This window comes from Lepidochelys kempii, chromosome 9, assembly GCF_965140265.1.
Source record: "Lepidochelys kempii isolate rLepKem1 chromosome 9, rLepKem1.hap2, whole genome shotgun sequence".
NCBI lineage: Eukaryota > Metazoa > Chordata > Testudines > Cheloniidae > Lepidochelys > Lepidochelys kempii.
Window position 1 is genome coordinate 42,639,375 of NC_133264.1, and position 18,897 is coordinate 42,658,271.

At 40.8% G+C, this 18,897-nt stretch overlaps 1 protein-coding gene across 1 annotated transcript; it reads right to left on the reverse strand.

The window, feature by feature from the left end:
- Positions 1 to 13,665: 13,665 nt before the first annotated feature.
- LOC140916902 (G-protein coupled receptor 55-like) lies at positions 13,666 to 14,574 on the reverse strand. Its single transcript, XM_073358797.1, has one exon. It carries the CDS (start codon positions 14,572 to 14,574, stop codon positions 13,666 to 13,668), a length of 909 nt encoding a protein of 302 aa, XP_073214898.1.
- Between the last annotated feature and the right edge of the window lie 4,323 nt (positions 14,575 to 18,897).

Sequence of the window (18,897 nt, forward strand, 5' to 3'; positions counted from 1 at the left end):
CAAAGTAATGCATATTGGAAAACATCATCCCAACTATACATACAAAATGATGGGGTCTAAATTAGCTGTTACCACTCAAGAAAGAGATCTTGGAGTCATTGTGGACAGTTCTTTGGAAACATCCACTCAATGTGCAGTTTTCAGAGTAACAGCCATGTTAGTCTGTATTCGCAAAAAGAAAAGGCGTACTTGTGGCACCTTAGAGACTAACCAATTTATTTGAGCATGAGCTTTCGTGAGCTACAGCTCGCTCACGAAAGCTTATGCTCAAATAAATTGGTTAGTCTCTAAGGTGCCACAAGTACTCCTTTTCTTCTTTCAATGTGCAGTGGCAGTCAAAAAAGCTAACAATGTTAGGAACCATTAGGAAAGGGATAGATAATAAGACAACAATATCATAATGCCACTATATAAATCTGTGGTACACCCACACACTTGAACATCGCGTGCAGTTCTACCCACCCCATCTCAAAAAACTTTTATTAGAATTGGAGAAGGGAGAGAACAGAGAAGAGAAACAAAAGGACATGGCACAACTTCCATATGAGGAGAGATTAAAAAGACTGGCAAAGTTCAGCTTAGAAAAGAGATGACAGGGTAGGGGGGCATATGATAAGTGTATAAAATCATACATGCTGTGGAGAAAGTGAACAAGGAAGTGTTATTTACCATTTCAAATAACACAAGAACCTGGGGTCACCCAATGAAATTAATAGACAGCAGGTTTAAAACAAATATAAGGAAGTACTTTTCACACAATGCATGGTCAACCTGTGGCACTAATTGCCAGGGGTTGTTGTGAAGGCCAAAAATAACTGGGTTAAAAAAAGAACTAGATAAGTTCATGGGGGATAGTGGCATCAGTGGCAGTTAGCCAAGGTGGTCGGGGAGGCAACCTCATGCTCTGGGTATCCTTAAACCTCTGACTGCCAGAAACTGGGACTGGATGACAGGAGATGGATCACTTGATAATTGCCCTGTTCTGTTCCTTCCCTGTAAAGCAGGGGTTCTCAAACAGGGGTCCAGGGCCCCGTGGTGGTGGAGGGGCTGCAAGCAGGTTTCAGATGGTCCACCAAAATAAACCAGATACTCTCTGAGGCCCAGGGCAGAAAGCCAAAGCCTGAGCCCGGCCACCTGGGGCTGAAGCCCAAGCCCCACTGCCCGGGGCTGAAGTCAAAGCCAGGCAGCTTAGCTTTGGAGGTCCTGAGCAATTGCCCTGTGTGCTAATACCAGCCTTGGCTTTTAATCTACTGCATATGCAGGAAAACAGTTTTTGTGGCACAGGTGGGCTATGGAATTTTTATAGCCTGTTGGGGGTGAGGGCCTCAGAGGGAAATAAAAGGTTGAGAAACCCTGCTCTAAAGCATCCGGCACTGGCCAATGTTGGAAAACAGGTTACTGGGCTAGATAAACCATTGTGCTGACCCAGTATGGCCAGTCTTATGTTCTTGTTAGAGATGGTTGGAATGTGCTGTTAATTCAAACAGTTGTACGGATGAGATGGCTTTTTTTGCACATCTTGCCCACTTCTAGAGCACTTGTGCTTTACTAAGGCCCCCCCAAAAAGTGTACAGCCTAACTAGCTGAGATGTGTGCAGATTTCTTTTGGGACTGATTGGGGAAGATAATGTGTCCTGTCCCTCCATTTTACTACAACAGAACTGATGAGGTGGCCCTAAGGTAGTTTTTGCTTCATTAGCACTGGAAGAGAACTGATAATAGTATTGTATGCATATGTAACATTTGCTAGAAAGCAGTGTTAATCAGTTCAACATGTTACATATAACAGAAATTGGCTGAACACTTGAAATTCAGCATTTATTTTGCCAGTATTATGCTCTTTACAAATCTGTACTTGGTGCATCCTGGTAAACTTCTCTTAAGCATTTAATTAACAGAAGATTCTTCTTCGAGGAGTGTCCCTGTGGGTGCTCCACTTTAGGTAAATGTGGATCCCTGTGCCTGTGATCAGAGAATTTCAGGAGCAGTGCCCATTTGGGTCACACATGCACTTTCCCCATCTTGCTCCGCTCCTGTTGAGAAGGACCTGGGGGAGGTTTGATCTCACATTACACTCTGTGTCCAAACTGCCCCCAGTTCCTTCTCAATTGTCTTTGGCCTAAGATGGAGCCACGGCAGCACCTCTTTGCTTTCTTCCTATTTCCCTTTTAAAGCAGAGTTAGTGTAGTTTTAGAATAGTTAGTTAGCTATAGTTACCCCCCCCTCCACATTTAAGTCCTTGAATTTTCTTTCTAATTATTAGTTAAGATTCTGTTCACCCTTATAGTGTAGTGTAGTCGTAACCTCCTTTTCGTGAGGGAATGCTACTAAAAAGGGGCATGCCTGGATTCCCAAAGTTTAAATGATGCCTTTCTTGACAGGAGGTGATCCCAGTCAGTGACGGGCATTCCCAGTGTGTCAAATGTCTGGGCGAGACACACATACTACAATCTCAAGTCTCGCATCAGAAAAGCAAGGGACTTCAAATTGAAACTTTTCCTGATGGAAAAGTCACTGTGCCTGGCTTCTGAACTTGGACTGCAGACCCCCCTCAGACACTGGTCTCTGACAACAGCCTCCGACTGATGTTCCCTGCCACCCTTAGAGAAGAAATCGTAGTCCTCAAAAAAGATGATTAAAAAGTGGACAACAACCCCCCCTTCCAGGGAACCAGCTAAGAAGAAATGACGCCCAGCTCACTTGAGACTTTCAGTACCGACCATGGTGCGGTTGAACACCTACGAGTTGGCAGGATCTTCTGGTACTGCTGGGACCGTGAAAGCCAATGCCCATAAGCAGACAGGCTCTGAAAGCAGTGGCAAAGAGAAGGCTGCCTTCTCATCCACAGTACTGTTGGAGCCACTTAAATTTGCAGCACTGGCCAGCTTAGCTTCCCTGCAGGCTATGGCACCACCGATCAGCAACCTGGCGCATAGTACAGCCACATCGGTACCGACAACCGCTACGTTCAGTGGCACCAACACCAACTTCCTACTCAGGACTAATGCTCATGGTACCACAACACTTTCTTCTCCACAAAGACCTGGTAATCTCTGCAACAACAGAATCTCCCCTTCTTGGTGCCAGTGTTACTCCAGCATGCTCGGGACTGTGCCAATCTACACCACCTTTCAAATCAGCCCCTCCTTTTTTCAGTGAGGAGGATGAGGAGGAGGAAGGGGCTATTTACTCCTCATGCCACTCATCACCCTTTCAGACAACTACCAGGCCAGGCCCACCAGAAAACATGGATATCATCCCAGGGGTGACACCCATGGGTGCTATGGACATCCATGGATGCCACCACCAATGCCATTCCCTCTGTAGTGGCCATATTGGGACCTACGGGCTGCTTACAGGCAGCAGTATTCTAGGCCTCCTACCACCCACAGGGAGAGACTGAGATGCTCCCCATCAGCTTTGATAGGGGGACCCTTCGAGCCTCCATAAGAGACTTTTGAAGAGCAGGAGGAGACTTTGGGTCAGAAAATCACCCCACCAACAGCAGATGACTTGAAACAATTTCAGGAGCTATTTAAAGGATTGCTGACTCCCTTGAGATACCATTGGAAGAGGTTGCAGTTTTAACACAAGCTGTTGAACATTTTATAAACATCAACCTCATTAAAGATTGTGCTCCCCATAAATAAGGCACTCATGGACCCAGCCAAGATCATCTGGCAGACCCCCACAACGATACCACCCACTGGTAAAAGAGTGGACAAGAAGTATTATGTCCACTCCAAGGGCATGGATTTTTTGTTTTCACATCCCCCACTGAATTCCTTGGAGATTCACACAGGAGATTTATCAGATTTGTTCTGGGACAAGATCACTGCCAATAGAGTACTGCTCTTCAGTCTCTCTATGGCACCCCAGGTGTTCTCCAAGATTCTTGCAATGCTGGAGGCCCACCTTCACAACCAAGGGGTCAGCATATTCCTCTACTTGGATGACTGTCTACTCAAAGCCCCCTTCCAGGAAGATGCCCTGGAAGCTACTGAAAAAATGATGTCTCTCTTCTGACAACTAGGAGTACAAATAAACATGCACAAATTAATGCTGATATCCATACAAAAACTAGAAATTCATTGGGGACCACCTTGATGCACTCATGGCCAAAGTCTCGTTACCACTACACAGATTTGTTACGCTCGTCAATCTGATGGCCACAACACAAGCCAGTCCAGAGACATTGGCCAGGACTAGGTCACATGGCAGCAACAACCTTTGTAGTACGGCATGTCAGACTACATATGAGTTGTCTTCAGGGAAGGCTCAGGACAGTATACATATCGCACAAACACAGCCAGGACATGTCTCACGATGCCACTCAAAGTAAAAAATTCTCTATGTTGGTGGACTCAACCCCACAATGTGTGTGTTGAAGTTCCCTTCACACAACCTCATCCATCAATGATACTTACAACAGATGCATTCTCTGTTAGGTTGGGGAGCATACTTGCACAGCCACACAATCCAGGGCAGGTGTTCCCCCTCCTAGTCAACATTACACATCAACCTACTGGAACTATGAGCGGTCCACAATGCATGTTCAGACTTCTTACCTCTGGTCAGGAACAAGGCCATAAAGGTACTGACAGACAACATTGCTTGCATGTTTTATATAAACCATCAAGAAGGAGCAAGATCACACTCCCTTTGCACCGAAGCATTGAGATTATGGAACTGGTGCATCTATCACAACAACAACATATCAGTTGCCTATCTGCCAGGATGTCAGAACACCACAGCAGATGCACTAAGCAGAAAATTCTGTCAGGACCATGAGCGGGAAATAAAAAATATACAAAATATATTCAGACACTGGGGTTTCCTGAATATAGACTTTTTTGCTACAACCCTGAATGCCAAGTGTCCGCAATATTCCTCAAGGGCAGGATTGGGACCCCGGTCTCTGGGCGATGCTTTCCTGATTAAATAGGATGCACCTCTACTGTATCCTACTAAAGTGGAGCACCCACAGGGATAGCCATCTCGAAGAACCTCAGTTATCGCACAAAGTGAGTAACTCTCTCTCTCTCCTTTTTTTTTTGGTTAAAAAACAAAACTTTTCATTGAATGTATGTGGATGCCGAGACCACCTTTGGTTAGGTTAAAGTCTAGTGATATACTACTGATTATGGGGCTAGACTGATGAAAGCATAGCAGTGATTCATATTATATTTATGTGCTTCTCTCACATGCTATAGACATGGCATCCCACACATAACCACAGCAAGTGCTACTAACAACACTGCAAATAGTAAAATTTAGTCAGAAAAAATATTTGTGCTCTTTACTTTTTTCAGATTTCTTATTTGCTGACATTTGATACAAATACTTTTGTGGGTGTTTTATACAAGAGGACCCACTAATTGATTTTATCAGTATGGTTATTAATTATAATTTTGTGATATGAGAAGAATGCTTTTGGTAAGCCTTGCAAACTTTTTTCATTAAAATTAGAACTGGTTGGAAAATTTCAAAAGCTGATGAAAAATAAGGGAAGGAAAACGGGAAGAAGTGTGGACATTTCACTATTTATTTCCCAACTAGCTGTCATTGAGATGTACACTTCTTCACTGGAGCATGTTTCTCATCTATCCTCCCTTCTCTGAAGAGATGTGGTCTGAGAACTGGATTAGGACTCAAGATGCCTGAGTTCTAATGGTGGCTCTGATATTAACTCTCTCTGGGGCCTTGACCAAGTCACTTAGTATCTAAGTTTTCTTGTAAAATTGGGATAATATTTACAAGAGCATTGTGAGGATTAATTAATGTTTGTAAAGCACTACAGAGGGGCTATTCTCATTGTATTGACCCATGAAAAGGCATTGTTTTACTGTATTCAGAACATGATTTGCTAGACTTTAAAAAAATGTATTTTGTAAAAAGAGAAGATGGGACTTGACATATCATTTCAGACCAGTGGCTCTTTTAAAATACAGTATCCTGTCTCCATCTCCACCCAGTACCAGGTGCTCCAGGGGAAGGTGCAAAAATTGCTATAACGGACAATTATAAAGTAATCGGCGTATAGGAGCGAATTCTTCCTAACCTAAAATATTTAGTGGCTGACATACCATGAAGACATGGTTAGAGGACATGATGCTGAACTGGATAAGGCACCCTATTACAGTTTCATAAGTCGCTTCCCACCTCACTCCCCATCCCTCCTAACCAAGTTGTTTGTTTAAAAATCTCTTTGATAAGTGAAATGTAAGAGAAAGAAGCTAACTTTTAGTAACTAAACTTAAGACTATAGGTACATAAAGTTAGGCTAAGTCTATATTTAGGGCTGTTGTATTAATTTAGATAGAATATATGGGCCCAAAGTTAACTTAACTCTGTCACTGTACAACATTAAACAGTGCCAAAGAAAGTTCAAGCTTTGGTTTACAGAGATTTTAGCCTGCTTAGTACCCGGGCAAATACATCTTTAAACATTCTTTTAACCTTTTATTAAAGATACAGTAAAAAAAGAGGAAAAAGCATTTGAAATGTAAAATATTAAGTAAGCTTTTTATTTTAACAACATCCATTGTTCCACTTTCTCTTTAGCTGGAGAGAGTCTTTAGAAGGAAACCTCCCTGGTCTGACACTCTTAGATGGTATTTATGTAGAACAGCATTGTTATCTTATTGTATTTGACATCAGGAGAGTTACCCTGATGAAGACCTGAATCCAGCTCAGGAAGTTTAAGATGATATAACATGTATGTCAAAGGGACAGAAGAGTGGAATGTTGCAAAATATATGTATAAAAATATAAAAAATTGTTTTGGCTTAAATAACTTGACAGTTCCCTTTTCGTTATGTACACATAGTTTATAAAAAGAAAAGGAGTACTTGTGGCACCTTAGAGACTAACCAATTTATTTGAGCATAAGCTTTCGTGAGCTACAGCTCACTTCATCGGATGCATACTGTGGAAAGTGTAGAAGATCTTTTTATACACACAAAGCATGAAAAAATACCTCCCCCCACCCCACTCTCCTGCTGGTAATAGCTTATCTAAAGTGATCACTCTCCTTACAATGTGTATGATAATCAAGGGGGGCCATTTCCAGCACAAATCCAGGGTTTAACAAGAACGTCTGGAGGGGGGTAGGAAAAAACAAGGGGAAATAGGTTACCTTGCATAATGACTTAGCCACTCCCAGTCTCTATTCAAGCCTAAGTTAATTGTATCCAATTTGCAAATGAATTCCAATTCTACAGTCTCTCGCTGGAGTCTGGATTTGAAGATTTTTTTGTTGTAATATCGCAACTTTCATGTCTCTAATCGCGTGACCAGAGAGATTGAAGTGTTCTCCGACTGGTTTATGAATGGAATTATAACATCCACTGACAATGCCCTGGTCCCAGATGATCAGATCTAGCAGCAGTCAGCTAAAGTGTCTCAGCTGCTGCATGTTCTTACATGGAAAGATAAGAGGTCTCTCAGGTAGCCAGGATTGGAGCTCAGAGTCAACATGTTGAACTGGGAGTTAGGAGTTTGAAATAGGGAGCATGGTCTGTCTTTAGAGATTTGGAGCAGTATGCTGTTTGCATCTCCTACTGTTAAGAAGTCAGGCAACCATGATACATTCAGAAAGTCAATAACGAAAGGATGCTATGACAGAGCATTCATCTGAGACATGGTAGGTTGTTTTTTATGAGTTGACAAGTTTGGTTGATAAAGGTAACTGTAAAAAGAAAAGGAAGACTTGTGGCACCTTAGAGACTAACACATTTATTTGAGCATAAACTTTCGTGAGCTACAGCTCACTTCATCAAAAGCTTATGCTCAAATAAATTGGTTAGTCTCTATGGCGCCACAAGTTCTCCTTTTTTTTTTGCAGATACAGACTAACACGGCTGCTACTCTGAAAAAGGTAACTGTGACATTGTATACATAGATTTCTATAAGGCATCCGATTTAGTCCTGCATGACATTCCGATTAAAAATTTAGCACTATATATAATCAACAGACTATATTAAATTGATTAAAGACTGTTTAACTTATAGATTACAAAATGTAATTATAAATGGGGAATCCTTATCCAATGTGGGTCTTTATCAGGTTCTGCAAGGATCTGTTCTTGGCCCAATGTTGTTCAATATCTTGATCAATGATCTGAAGGAAAATATAAAATAATCGGAGGTAAAACTTGAAGATGACAAAACTTGGAGTGACAAATAATTCAAATTACTTGTTAAACTGGACTCATTACAACACTATGCATTTTAACAGCCAAATACAAAGTCCTACATCTAGGAGCAAAGAATGTAGGTCAAATTTATGAGATGGCGGACTGTATCCTGGAATTCAGTTATATTGGAAAGGATTGGGTGTGGGGGGTGTCATTGTAGATGATCAATTGAACATGCACTCCCAGCGTAATGTTGAAGCTAAAAGGGTGAACATGATCCGTGAATGTATAAACAGGGAGATATCACACTGGAATGTGGAGGTGATATTACCTCTACATATGACATTAGTGAGACCATTACTATAATACGTTGTTGAAAAACTGGAAAGGGTTCAGAAAAGAGCTACAAGAATGAGTAGAGGTCAGGAAAATGAGCCATATAGTGAGAGACTTAAGAAGCTCCATATATTCACTTTGTCTAAGAGACGGTCAAGTGTGACTTGATCATGATCTACAAGTACCTGCATGGAGAGAACTTTTTGATAGTAGAAATCTCTTTACTCTAGCAGAAAAATGCATAGCAAGATCCAAAAGTTGGAAGTTGAAGCTAGACAAATTCAGACTAAAATAAGGCACATTTTTTTTTAAATAGTGAGAGTAATTGTCCATTGCAACAATACCTTGGGATATGGAAGATTCTCCATCACTGGAAGTCTTTAAATCAAGACTGGATGTCTTTCTAAAAAAATGCTATAGTTCAAACTGAGGTTATATGGACTTTGTACAGAAATTACTGGTGAAGGTTTTTTTTTTTTTTTGGCATGTGTAATGTGAGTGGGGTGGGGAGGCAGACTATATGATCATAATGGTCCTTTCTGCCTTATAATATATGTATGACTCACCTGACTAGATGCAAATAAAATTTTTTTCATCAGCATTATCATGTGAGAGTTGAGCAATAATTGCCATGCTGTTTGAAATGATTCACGATCATGAGTGCCAACCTCATGGCAGACTGTCAAAAACCAGGGCAGACACTCAAAACCGGTGGTATGTTCTATAATTAGCTTTCACCACCTCAGTAACAAATGTGAACTCCTGCTCATTGTAACAATCTTACCATGGAGCCATTGACAGTCCCCCATGGCGCTCCAGTCTATCTTGCCATCCAGGCAAGCTGGACTTAGTGGTAAATGATTACTTACACCAAAAATCACAAAATACTCAGGTTGCTCCCCGTCTCAAGAGACCAGTCACTTACCCCAGATTAATTTGTACTTTAGACCTCACACCAAAGACAACACTGGTAGCCAATCCTATAGTAAACTAACTAAGGCTTTGTTAACTAGGAAAAAGAAATAAAGTCACTTAGAGGTTAAAGCAGGCAACATATGAGCACAAATGAATCACAGTCTAGGGTTCCAAAAGATGATCTAGATGTAGTAATCTGTCCCCCACGTGTCTTTTAGGGCTAACCCAGGTTGACCCTGGGGATCTCTCCTTTTAGTTTTTTAGCTCCAGCCCCTGTTAGAGTGCAAATAGCAAAGAGAACCATTTCTTCTTGTGAGCACCTTTATACACCTTCCCCCCAGAGTTCAAAGTGATGGGACAAGAGACCCTGCACATAACTTCTTCATGGGTGGATGGGGCAATCAGCTAAGTCTTTGTTCTACAATGGCCCATTTAGCCTTGATAGTCCTTCTTGATGGGCGGGGGAACCACTCTTTCTGCCTAGGTTCACAAGTTCAGAGCAGGCATTTTTTCAATTTTCAAATAAAACTTACATATTACCCTATAGAACGAGGACACGCATATTACAAGTAAATTAATGCATGCAGCAACTTACAAGTATCTTGTAGAGTCTAAACACTAACCAGATTCTTACACGTCTAACACTTAACTTGAACAATACTAATATCTAGATGAGCTGGTCTGGTTTCTAGCTATGAATGTGTCCCTGCTTAGCTGATGCCGAGAGACTTGGCAAGAGCTGGCACCTGGTTTGCCAGCATCATGATCATCTTATCCAAAAATATTCAAATCAAATACAGACTGTTTTAAAAGTTTTTAGTTATTTGAATCAACTTTTGTTCAAGATTGCAGAAGACAGCAAAGTAGAAAAAATGGAATTTTTACAGGACTCCTTTCTGTTTTTCTGTCAGTACTTATTTTTTTCCTACAAGGACAATGCTTTATTAACATCTTAATACACCTAGGTCCCAGTGGGAGTTTTGGGCATGCAAGGAATTCAGGTTTAGGCTTCTAGCATAACTGCATATTGCAGAATGCATTAGGAATAAAGTGTAGAAAAAAGAAAGCTCTTCTCATTTTGCTCAGGACAAGAACCTGAACGTTCAACTGATGAAAAGCACTGACTTGGAAAAATGTGGATTTTGTTTTTGAATGTCAAACACATTTCAGTTTTATTAATCATAAAAAAGCATTTCTTACTCTGTGAAGTTTCAGAATGCTGTGCTGAGCGAAAGAGATATGCTTGTCTAGTCAGTGCACTCTGTGCAGCCAGTTCTGAAAAATGGGTAACAGAGTGTGTGTCTAGGCTTCAAGCAGAAGAGAAAAAAAAAGTGAACCAATCTACAAAACCCTCAGACTTCGCAAAGTGGTAAGCAGTTTATAATTTTTTCCCCCTGAAATTACATTCTTAAAATATGTATTGATTGCAGGGGTTGAAATGTCTTCTTTTTATTCTTGGTTGTACATAAGGCTTTCCAAAATTAAGAAGAAATTACACTAAAGGAGGCTCGATGCAAATCAGACCTTTTTTAAAAATGGAAAGTTTAGCTATAGTCAAAGACAGATCTCAGTTTTATTTTTTTGATGTATAGTTCAGCTCTAAACAAGCAATGAAATAAAAATGATACCTTCTTGCTGAATAGATCTGCTTACGTTAGCAGTAAAAATATTTGATGATTTTTAACTTCTGTTAGCCCTGCAGAGCCAACACAGCTCTAGGAGAGATGAGTAGGATTCTTTTCCTCTTCCTGCACCATCGCTAGAAATTTTAATTAAGTCCAGGCTACCCTCTGCTTTCATTTGCACGTGTAATTGAGCTGAAGATAACAAAATGATCATTAACCAGCAAAATCATTATTACTGGTGATAATGAATGAGAGGGAAATAACCCAGCTTGACTTTCAGATCCTGCTCCAAGTTTGTTGAGTTGGCACTTTAGAAAAACTATATTTTTACTTATAATCTGGTCAAATTAGATTTTCAGAACTATGAGGCACAGTAAACAAGGAACTCCATGAAGCCATTTTAACAACGACTAATCAGAGGCAGACCACAATTTCCTTCATTTTAAAAATTAATTTAGTTCTCATTGGAGCTGGAACCCTAGTACAGAACTCTACATGAAGGAGTGCCCATCTGCATCTCTGGTTATGGACTCCTACATTCTGCGTTCTTCCATCTGCTTCGGAGGAACAGAAGGGAACCTGGGCTCTGGCCACTTGTGAGGCTATCCTGTCTCTGGTGTTAGTAGGCTCAGGCAGTTAGCCTCTCTGTGTCTGTAGGAGCCACCAAATATTTCCCTACTGGGTCTATGCACCTATCCTTTTTAAGCCTAAAAGCTACTGCCCCACAGATAATTAGTGATAAATCAACTAATGACCAGGACTTGTCTGCAATGGCCCTGACTTCAGATACAGTGGCTCTGATCAGTGGCCATGGGGGTGGTCACAGTGTGTCCTGCTGGTCTGCCTGAGGATTTCTTAGGCTTAGACACTGGGTTCCTTCAGCAATGCTGCTCCTAGTTACAACAGAGCCACTGACAAAGACCATCCAGTATATCTGCTACATACATTAACAGCAGGAAGGGAAGGATCTTTTTAAAGCAGAAAAATAAATGAACTTTCATGTAGTTGATTCTCAATTTAATTTTCAAAATGAAAGCAACCCTTTTTTAAAAAAATGATCAAATATAGTCCTTTGACTGTAGCTTTTAAGGCATGTTTTTGTTTTTTGGTTTTTTTTTTTTGAAGAGTCATAAATCATGTGAACTGCAATATAAAGTGTCAGCTTACTGGCTGTCCAGCAGAAGGGAGGAATGATGGAAATCATGGAAATTCTGAGGAAATAAGGGAGGCGGGTGAAGAAGATTATGATGAAATATACATTATTGTCAGCATTTTTTTCGAATTGTCTGAGATTTGAGGGGGTTGGCAGCCTCTCCTTGACCCCCAAGGTGTTTGTTTCTAGTGATTCAATTGTGCCATATTGCTATAGTTGTGAATCTGACACACTTCTTCCTGGAGAGCTCTCAATCTCTGACTCATTGTTTGTAGAATGTCCCGTGTGGTAATCTATAGTAGCAGTTCAGTGTGATGGATGCAAATGGGCTTGCTGGTGTCACAGCACAGCCGTCAGCCCAAGAAATTCAAAGAGGATAAATGGTTTTCAAATGCTACAGTTAAAAGAAAGACATGTCTTTTTACAAAATAATATAGCGCCCCATTCCCAACATAGATCATTAACTGACAATTTCTTAAGTAATGTGAAAGAGACAGAAAGGAATTGTACCTCACTGAGTATAGTTTCTGAAAGCTGTAGCCAGCAGCACTGAGGCAGCTAGTATGTTTCAGGGATCTGCCATTTTGGAGGAGCCCCTCTGCTTGTCCTAATATTAACTATGACAGTATAGCTCTTTTTTATTTTAGTCAACCCCTAATTGTGGCTCACAAGTTATAAATCAAACATATATGTATCTGGTACAGTTCTAAATATATACAGGTACATACATACAGACATTAGCATGAATCAACTGCCTATAAAATATTCTTTTTCCAGAGCAGGACGTTGGTGTTCTCTATAGGGAAATCATTTTCCCCCACAACATTTGTAAAAATAGAATTACTCCAGGACTTTATGTGAAGACTCAAGCAGAGCAAAATGTTATGATGAACATGAAAAACAGATATCATAATTGAAACACTGAAAATCCTTTTGACTATAGCAGCATGAATCATGTCACTATAATACCCTTATCAAAGTTAAGCAATGCAAAGGAGGGCAGCAAATATCATGTTTGTATTGTAGTATTATAATACATATAAATACATTATGATTACCTCACAATTCCTCGTATATGATGCTTCACTGAGTGCACTATTCTGTTTTTTTCACATAGATGTCAAAAGTGCAGAAATAGCCTATGCTGGTTTCAAAATTGCGATAAGGAGAAATTCACAACCCCCAAACCACAGTATGTCCTGCTGCATGTTCTGAAAATTGTCTGAAGCAGTGGGGCAAGACCTAAACCAAACTCTGATCGGACTCTAAGGTTTTTTTTTTTAAAAAAGCTCAAGTATACAACTGCATACTCAAAATGGATACCTAATTTGTGTTCACAATAACCTTCAAAGTTGGAGAAGACTTTTGAATAACTCGTTCTATTTTTGGCCTAGCCCTAACCGTTTCTGTTCCTCAGTGAGGGTGGATTTGGAATGAATGAGTTTTTTAAATTAGCATTAGACAACATAGATTCTTCTACTTGGGCAAGATATTTCTGCTATAGATTACACAGTTCAATCAAAGCACTAGCTGGAGCGGCAGAAATAGATTTCTTGCGAAATTCTTCTGTGGCAAAGTAGTAACAGATGGCATCCAAACAGCAGTTGACATTAGCTAAACACATTGCCACCTGTAAGAAGAGACTAATGCTTTGTTTCACAGTGCAGTCCACAATGATGTGCTGTCTCACCAGGAACTGCAGAAACATCCCGAGATGGAATGGTGTAAAGGAGACAACAAACACCATGAGGTTGGCTAAAATGATCCATATAGAGGCAGCTTGCTCAGTCCACTTTTGCCCCTGGTTTTTACGCCTCCAAAGAGTCTGGATGATCTGAACAGAGCAATAAATCATCAGAGTCAAAGGGATGAGAAATCCAAAGACTTCAACAGAAAGGATGACGGGAATGTCCCATGCCTGTTCTGACATATTGTGGAAGCACTTGACTTTGTCATTCTTGTGGAAATCATAGATGGGGATGCTGCTAAGCCAAACTATAACCCAAACGCAACAGCAAACTATGATTGCCTGTTTGGGGGATCGGAAAGCTTTGGCTTTGAGTGGGTGCCTTATAGCAATATATCTGTCCAAGCTAATACAGACAATGATGAAAATACTCCCATACATATTGACGAAGTAGAGAGCCTCTATAAATTTGCATAAGAGCTGCTTCTGCTCTTTTTTGGAGTAGTACATCTTGAAAGGAAGTGAGAAAAGAAGAAGCAGATCCGCAAGAGCAAGGTTTATCATGTAGATTGATGACTCTGTCTGTTTCTTCCAAGAGTAGAACACCCAGAGAGCTATCAAGTTCAGAATCAAACCAACAATGAAGGTAGGTATGGAGATCACGAGCTGGAGAGACTTCATTACAGTATCAATTCGGTCAAAGGAGCACTTGTCATCCATTTGTCCTCTAAAACACACACAAAGCAGGTTAAAACCACTAGATTCTGAGATTCCAAATAAATAATATAAAATATTGAATAAAATTTTCTAAAGCATTTAAGTCCCATTTTCAAAAGTGCCTAAGTGACTTTGACCCCTAAATCCCATTGATTTTGAATGAGACTTGACCATGATTTTCAAGAGTCACTATTAATTTTAACTTCATTCTGTTCTAATTTTGAGTGGCCAGCGTGAGATACCATAAAGGGGCCTGATTTTTCAGAATGTGGGTACTGAGCACTTTCTGAAAATTGTGCCCTTTTAAAGTGTTTTAAGTTGGGCATCAAAACCACTAGTTGCTCTTGAAAATCTTGGCCAAGTCTCATTCGAGATCAATGGGACATAAGCTCCTAAATCACATGGGAGCTTTTGAAAATCTTACTGAATATCAATTTTTTTGCAGCCTCTGAGGTGCAGTTGATAATGCTTTGCACAGCAGTGATGGAAGAGTAAGCAAGTATTTTTTTATGGAAAAAATGATCAATGTGGAACAATTGATGATCCTTAATGATCAAGTGGAACAATTAGAATTGATTTTGAATGTCTTATCTGAGGGAGTTACACACAGTTAATTGTGCACAGGAGCATGATGTTTCCTCAATGAAGTCTGCTCCTTGGACCCTAACAGTGGCTGAGTGACATGTCAATTTCACTTTGCAGCTTTTACTCTGCAGCTGCCAGGGCTCCCAGGGTCTATGCCTCTGAGGCAGTCACAGTGAGGACACCAGGGCTTTCAGGCTTCCTGGTCAGCTGGGCTCTCTTTGCCTCTCCAGATCCTGGGGGTGGTGGGGAGGTAAAGTGTGGGAGCTCTCTCTGCCGCTCTGGCTCCTGGAGCTGGGGAGTGGGGTAAGGTGGAACTGGTGTGGGAGAAAGTTCTATGACAGCAGCTCTGTGTGTCCCCCATTTTCCCACTCAATGTTCCTATTGTCCCTCAGATCTATAGGGTTCTAGCTATTGGTGCCTAGAACATTCCATAAAATTTTGGAATTGATCAGGTGTGGTATTCAAAAGCTATTACATTACACAGAGAGAGAGAGAGACCGAGCAACGCCATTGAGTTGATTGTAAGTCCTCACACGCTTGGCCAATTAAACTATTGTTACATGATTTTTGTCCTTTTAGACTAAAGTGTAAAATATTTTTATCATAATATGACATATTTATATTACCTTTTGATCTCTATCAGAAATAATTGTCAGGCTTAAAACTAGGCTTTTCTGTCAATGTTCCCGTGAAAGGCTTTAAAATTGTAACAGAAATTAAAAGATGAGGTACTTTACCTTAATTTTCAGCAGAAAGATTTGAAGGGGCTGGTTCAGACAAAGTTAACCTGTAAACTAGATCTCTTGTAGATACTTTAAAAAGAAGCATCTACTAATTTGCAATGGACCTCTACCACATCCGTCCCACCACTCCTCCAAAGACCAGTGATGAATCAACAAGAAACACCTGCACAGGGAGAGAATCTAAAGCAGCTGGCTTCTTGTAAGAGAGCTGACTCGGAGATGCCAGCAAAAAGCCTGCTCTGAGAGGACAGCAGGAAGTAGAACCCCAGAGCAGGTCACCACCAAAGAACTGATACTCTTGTGCTAGACTCCTTTTACTCAACACAGGCTCTGAGGTAAGAGCTGTGATGTTTTGGGACTTTGAGTTTATTTTGTCTGAATAAACTCAGACTCCAATAAGGATGGTGATTGAATGAGCAAGTATGTGGAGTCTGTGTAAGGGGCCTGGAAAAGGGAGAATAAAGAGCAGGGCAGTGCAGAAGCACCTTGACCATGAGGAGATGCGTGTGGGGCGGTCAACTTATTTACAAGCTGTTTTTCTCCAGGGCCGGCTCTAGGCACCAGCAAACCAAACATGTGCTTGGGGCGGCATGTTTCAAGTGGTGGCATTCCCCACCCCCCCTTTTTTTTTTTTTTTTTTTTTGCTTCAGTGGTACTCTGCTTTGGCAAAAAACCGAGAGCCAGCCCTGGTTTTCTCATATGGCTTTTAATGCACACATGAGAATGAAAGAGGTGGTTGGATTTATGGAACTGAATCCTCAGCTGTTTCTAGTAAGCCCCGGCCTCAGCTGAGGTGGGGAGCTGTTTTTGGCTCCCTGGTCCTGGGCCCAGTTCTGTCCTGGCCTTGGCATAGTTTAGAGCAACCTAGGAGCTATGTCAGCTGGTAACGGACAGTGTCAAAGATCATGGATGGCAACATATTCCATATCACGGGGGTGGGGGAAGGGTTGAAAGGGGTGGGAGGCAGTGGTGTTGATTTAAGAGTAACCCCACTTTTGGGTTACCCACATTTCTGTGCAGCTTTGCATGCTGGAAATTTGTTCTCTGTAAAACACCTGCTTAAAAATGTGAATGCCTGCAGGCATACAGCTCTTAAACTATTTAAAAGGCATGTGTACATTTTAGCCAGTGCAAGTTCCTGCTCCTGCAGTGAGTGGGTGCAAAGAGGTGCATGCAAACAAGTGCAGGCTGCATGTTGACAGTAGGTGTAGATAGAGTAACATTTCCTCTTTTGACTTCCTTGTTTTGGGCAAATTTTGGTGACAGAAGTTAGTAAGTTAACAGGTCATGTACTCCTTTAGTTCATCTTCAACTAAGGCATTAAGAATGGCATGAAATGATACTACAGAAGATTTCCATATAAAACACTTAATTTTGAATGGATTGGTAGTTCATTAAGAAAAAAAACCTCCCTCGGTTTCATAATCATCCCAGGTCTTTCTGACTTTTAAAAAGGAAATAGACTGTATCAGTGTTTAAAAATAATAGTTGTTTAAAGGCTTCTAAGGCCATGGTTGTATACCTAAATCAGTGACCTGACTTTCTGAAGCACTGAGCATGCAACCATTCCCACTGACTTCATCATTCATTTCCTATGTTTCTCTCAGGCCTGGTCTACGATAAGAAATTAGGTCAGTATAACTACATTGCTGAGGGGTGTGAAAAATCCACACCCCTGACCGGTGCGTTTAAACTGACCTAACGCTTAGTGTAGACAGCACTAGATGGATGGGAGAATTCTCCTGTCGACTTACCTACCGCCTCTCTGGGAGATGGAGTACGTACATCAGTGGGAGAGCTGCAGTGGTTTAGATATAAACTAGCCCTAACCAGTGAATAGTGTGATGACTTAAGTTGTACGCTTCTTGGACTGATAATGGCTGCAAACAAACAAGACACTAGGCTTTCCCACTGTTTTCAATGAATATATAATCCCCTCCCCAAAATCCTAGAATGCTTTGTTTCTTTGCTATGGACATTGACTGCCATAAATATAAAGGGAAGGGTAAACACCTTTAAAATCCCTCCTGACCAGAGGAAAAACCCTTTCACCTGTAAAGGGTTAAGAAGCTAGGATAACCTCGCTGGCACCTGACCAAAATGACCAATAACGAGATTAGATGCTTTTAAAGCTGGGGGTGGGGGCGAGCGGGGGAGAAACAAAGGGTCTGTCTGTCTGTGTGATGCTTTTGCCGGGAACAGAAAAGGAATGGAGTCTGAGAACTTAGAAAGTGATTGAGCTAGATATGCGTTAGATTCTGTTTTATTTAAATGGCTGATAAAATAAGTTGTGCTGAATGGAATGTAGATTCCTGGTTTTGTGTCTTTTTGTAAATTAAGATTCTGCCTAGAGGGATTCTCTGTTTTGAATCTGATTACCCTGTAAGGTATTTACCATCCTGATTTTACAGAGGTGATTCTTTTACTTTTTTTCTTCAATTAAAATTCTTCTTTTAAGAACCAGATGTTTTTTCATTGTTCTTAAGATCCGAGAGTTTGGGTCTGTGTTCACCTATGCAAATTGGTGAGGATTTTTATAACGCTCTTTCCCGGTTATATATTTGTTAGTTGCTTGGTGGTGGCAGCAATAAAGTCCAAGGGCAAAAGGTACAATGGTTTGTACCTTGGGGAAGTTTTAACCTAAGGTGGTAAAAATAAGCTTAGGGGGTTTTCATGAAGGTCCCCACATCTGTACCCTAGAGTTCAGAGTGGGGAAGGAACCTTGCCATTGAGATAATGAAAATCACTTTAGAAAGACTTTTTTTTTTTTACAAATGCAGAACAAACTGCATTTTTTTATTATTATTACTTTTTTTTTGCAAACTGAGAACAGGCAAGTAATTTTAAATCCAAGACAGCAGTGGGAGTATGCAAGCTGCTCTTGTATCTCTTTAGGGGTAGCTCTAAAAAAAATATTACCTAGCACAGAAAAACCATTGGACTTCCAATTCCACTTCTCCTAGCTTGGCTGGAAGCCACAGCTTGGTATGGATTTATG